At 20.7% G+C, this 5,000-nt stretch overlaps 2 protein-coding genes across 2 annotated transcripts in view; one reads left to right on the top strand and one right to left on the bottom strand.

Moving 5' to 3' along the window:
- Positions 1 to 833: 833 nt before the first annotated feature.
- DDB_G0290095 (hypothetical protein) lies at positions 834 to 3,365 on the top strand (the record flags this gene model as incomplete). Its single annotated transcript, XM_630805.1, has 2 exons — positions 834 to 3,081; positions 3,118 to 3,365. 2 exons carry the CDS (start codon positions 834 to 836, stop codon positions 3,363 to 3,365), a joined length of 2,496 nt encoding a protein of 831 aa, XP_635897.1.
- Positions 3,366 to 3,576: 211 nt separating this feature from the next.
- The window catches only part of DDB_G0290073 (hypothetical protein), a gene marked incomplete at both ends in the record, with an annotated part of 2,574 nt that continues 1,150 nt past the window's right edge, over positions 3,577 to 5,000 (bottom strand). Inside the window, 2 exons of the mRNA XM_630806.1 lie at positions 3,577 to 4,376; positions 4,470 to 5,000. The exon at positions 4,470 to 5,000 is cut by the window's right edge and continues 1,150 nt beyond it. Of these exons, the coding sequence (XP_635898.1) occupies positions 3,577 to 4,376; positions 4,470 to 5,000 (1,331 nt within the window). The remainder of the gene's footprint in view (positions 4,377 to 4,469) is intronic.

Genomic DNA, 5,000 nt, shown 5'->3' on the forward strand with positions numbered 1-5,000 from the left:
TATCATTTTGTGATTGAATTTGTTTGAAAGTATCATTTGATTCTTTTAACAATATTTGATCATTTTCTTTTCTTTCAATTAATTTTAGATAAATATTTTTATTAAAATCATTAATTAATGAAAGAATATTTGATTCTGATGATTCTAATGAATCAGTTTTATGACCATGATGTTCACCCTTACTGGAAATACAAAGACTGCAACACGGAATTAATTTACACTCCAAACATAAAATTATGATAACTTAAATTTTTAAAAAAAAAAAAAGATAATCAAAATTCAAATCATTTTTTTTTTTTTTTTTTTTTTTTTTTTTTAAGTTATAACTTTGTTTTTTATATTTAAATAAAAAATAAAAAATAAAAAATTTTTATTGCTTGGTGTCGTAAAAAAAAAATTGACCAGATATTTTTATTTTTTTTTTTTTCTTTTTTTTTTCTGGTTTTGAAAAAAAAAATTGACCAGATATTTTTTTTTTTTTTTTTTTTTTTTTTTTTTTTCTTTTTTTTTTTTTTTTTTTTTTTAAAAAATAATTAATTTTATTAAAAAAATGAATGTAACCATCCTGTTTTGAATTTTTTTAAATCAAAAATTTTTATTTTTAAAATTTATATATTTACCAATTTTTTGAAATTGTTTTTTTTATTTAAAAATAATACAAACGGAAAAAATTTAAAAAATAAAATTGGAAACAAACCAAAATACGTTTCGCAGTCAAAAAAATAAAATAAAATCAATTGAAAAAACTTTTTTTCACTTGCGACATTATAGTTGACCTATTAATACACTATTATTTTTTTTTTAAAAAAATTCCACACTCAAAAAAACAAATAATGGACAGAAATAAAAATGAAATATTATTTTGGAAAATTTTTAGAAATTCATATTTAAATAAAATAATATTTGAAAAAATTAAATGTAAATGTAGATTACTTTGTTATTCATATGATAAAATCTTTTTTTGTGAATGGATGATAATAAATAATTATTTAGAATTATTGAAATATAAAGTAAGAAGAGGTGATAAATTAATATTTAATAATACATGGGTGAATGTATTCTATAATTATGAAAAATTAACTAGAACCCAACCAGAATCATTAAAACGTTCAAATTCAAGATTTAAATACGATCAATTAGAAGATGATTATTCTTTAATTACTTCAAAAAAAGGAATTTATGAAGTTAATTCAATTTTTAATTGGTTTAAAGATGATTATGATTTTTATTTAAATTTATTTAAAAATTATTCAAATTATTTTAAAGTTAATAATGGTAATAATAATAATAATAATAATAATAATAATAATAATAATAATAATAATAATAATAATAATAATAATAATAATAATAAAGATTATGAAAATCAAGAAAATAATAAAATAAAAAAATTACGAATGTGTCAATCAGAAAGTAGAACGTCAGTTCATCCATTATCATTAAAACAAATTATAAATCTTATAATTGTTTTTGATAATGTTTCTGCAATGAAAGTTTTAGTTGGACAAGGTTATTATATTAGAGATGACGAACAAATTTTTAAAGATTTTATAAAATCATTTGAAATTGGTTCATTAAAATTAGCAGAATTTATTTATAATAATTATTTAAATTTAGAATTTACAAAAGAAAAAGAAAAGATTCAATCACTTTGGAATTTAGCTATTTTTACTGAAACAAACTTTATAGATATTCAAAAAGAAGATGGATTAGAATTATTTTTAAATAAATTTTATTTAATGAAGAAATTAAAAAGCAACGACAACAACAATAATAATAATAAAATAATTTCAAATTGTGATAGTGAAATAATATTTAAAAATATTCAATCAATATTAAGAATGAATATTTTTAAAATTAAATTTAATATTTTAATTGGTTATGCAGAAGTGATATCAATTTTAAATGATCAATTTGATTTTCAAAATAATATAATTAAAAATTATAAAGCAAATACAAATAATAAAGATATTAATGAAAGTTTAGAAGAAGATAAAAATGAAATTTCAATTCTATCAATTAAAGAAATTAATGAATTAAAATTAAAACTAATTGAAAAAAACATTATAAATGAAATTAAACCATTGAATCAAAATGATTGGAATTCATTAAAGCAAGATTTAGAAGGGCTATATAAAATGTTAATAATATTTACAGGTTTCTCAATTCCTGAAAATTATTTCATTTTTAAATTAAAATTTAATAAAATATTAAATTTTAAATCAATGAATTTCATAACCAATAATCCAAATGATTACTTTTTATATAATTTAAAAGATGGTGGTAAACAGTTGATTTATAACCCAGTATTTTCAAATTATAAAAATGAAAAGATTCAAATAAAATCATTTTTAGAAAATTGTCTTTTAGATTTAAATTTAAGAGATGATAAATATCAATCAAATAATTTATTTTCATTAATTATTAGAGATAATCAAAATGATGATGATCATGAAATCATTGAATATGGTATAAATAATCTTTTATTTAAAGGTGAATTACCAATTGATTATAATTCATTTAAAAATATAAAATCAATTAAAACATTTGATTTTATTTTTAAATCAATTCAATTAAAATATCCAAACAATCTTTCAACTAATTTATTATCCTCAATTATTGATAATTTCCAACTTGCCACTCATTTCAAAGAAAACTATCCAAATCAATATAAATCATCATTAAAAACAATTAAATTCAGTGATATTAGTGAATTTAAAAATTTTACTCAACTCAAATTTATAATTCACAATTGGTTAGATTTTAAAAATATAATCATAAAAAGTAAAGGTAAAAATTGGGCCCAAGATATTGTAAGGTATAAAAAAGAATTTAATATAAATGAATTTAAAACTTTTGTTTCATGTTTTGATAATCTTCAAAATACCGACACTAGAAATAATAACGATGTCAAAGAAGAAGATGATGATGATAATGATGATAGTGATAATAAATCACTTTATTATGCAAATGATACAGAAGAATCATTTTATGTTTACCAAAATAGACCAGAACATTTAAAATCTGGTATATGTGAACCTATCAGAATTGAATTCATGAACACCATTAATTACATTAATGGTAAGTTTGATTTCTCTTCTTTAAATTTTGAAAAAGAATCTAAATATGGTGACTTATTTAAACATATCGTTCAAAGATGTGATTTTAATGCTATTGATCAATGTATTTCAATTTTAGGTCAACCAAGCCAAGAGGAAATTGATCTGGATTATAAAAATTTAGATGTCATCATACATATTCTATCTCGAGAAGCTTTTGAAAATGGAAATACTATTGTTTTCGATTATTTACAAAATAAAAGTAGTAAGGGCTTCATTGAAATAAATGATTGTTATCCTTGGTAAATAAAAGGTTTTATTTAAATATTAAAATAAAAAAAATAAAAAAAAAGTTTTTTATATTTGATTACGTTTACTAATCATTTAGTAAATGTTTAAAGTTTTAGTTTATTATTTCTAAATATTTAGATTATTATTATTATTTATTATTTATTATTTATTATTATTATTATTTATTATTTATTATTTATTATTTATTATTTATTATTATTATTTTTTATATTATTTGTTTATCAGATTGATCTTTACCACTGGTAATACCATATTTAAAACATCTTTTACAAAGTACACCATTGGTTAACATCATCCAAGGTCTTTGGCATTCTAAACATTGATGATTATTTGGTTGATATTTTTGAGTTCTACTTCTTGATAAACAAATTGAACAAAATTCTAAATTGACAGATTTTGTTTTTCTAGCTTTACCACTAATACACCATTTGGTGCAAATATTTGGCTCGGAGCCATCGGTATGAACTAATGCATAAGGTCTAACTTGTTGACAAGCTGAGCATTCTTGATTTTTTTCGGTGGCAATTGCACAATATGGTACACACCTGTTGGAAGGTATTGAAGATGATGATAGTAAAATCGTATTGGCAGATGCTGATAGTAGAGTTGAAGATTTTTTTGATTTTTTAGTTGGAGTAGATGGTGCAGATGATTGAAGTGGATTTGATAAATTAGTATTATTATTATTATTGATTGATGATATAATTGGTGAAGATGATGATGAAGATGGTGATGTAATCGGATTATTAAATGCATTAGTTGCTAAATTTACTTGTTGTAAATAAATTGATGATGGTGGTTTAATTTGTATTGGTAAACTAGAAATGGTTGGAATGAATTGATTTTGAAATGGATTACTATGAATTATTTGATGTTGTTGTTGTTGTTGTTGTAATGGTTGTTGAAGGAATTGTGGTTGTTGAATTGGTAATGGACTTTGTAATGGTGTTGAAATTGGTGAACTTACTACTGATGATGTTTCTGAATCATTTTCAATTTTAATTTCTTTTTTTTTTTTTTTTTTTTTAGAAAATAAAAAAATAAAAAATTAATAAATTATAAAATAAAACTAATAAAATATAAATTTATAATATATACTTTTTGAATCTCTATCATCAATTTCATGTTCTAATTTTAATTGAGTATTATGATTTGATAAATCATCAAAGTTTGTATTTGTTAAATCTAAGCTTGTATCAACTAACATACTATCCAATTTGAAATTATTATCTTCATCATCTAAATCATCGTCATCATTATTTAAAAAGTTTTTAGTGATTTGAATTTCAAGTTGTTCTTGAGTTACTGCTGTAACTGTAGCTAAATCTTTTGCATCTAACAATTGCTTAGATTGGTCTGCTGCTGCTCCTGTTGCCCCTCCTCCTAATAGGGTGCTATCATGTTCTTGTGGTGTTGAAGCTGATGATGTTGTCAATGAAGTTTTAATTGATGGCGATAATGGTAATGATTGTGGTGGTGGTTGTGTTATTTGTAATTGTGGTTGTGATTGTGATTGTGATTGTGATTGTGATTGTGATTGTGATTGTGATTGTGATAAGTTTACATTATATACATTAAATTTGGGAATAATGATATGAATTGGATCCATATCATTTAGTAATTCAAATA

The sequence above is a fragment of the Dictyostelium discoideum genome, assembly GCF_000004695.1.
Source record: "Dictyostelium discoideum AX4 chromosome 5 chromosome, whole genome shotgun sequence".
Classification (NCBI taxonomy): Eukaryota; Evosea; class Eumycetozoa; order Dictyosteliales; family Dictyosteliaceae; genus Dictyostelium; species Dictyostelium discoideum.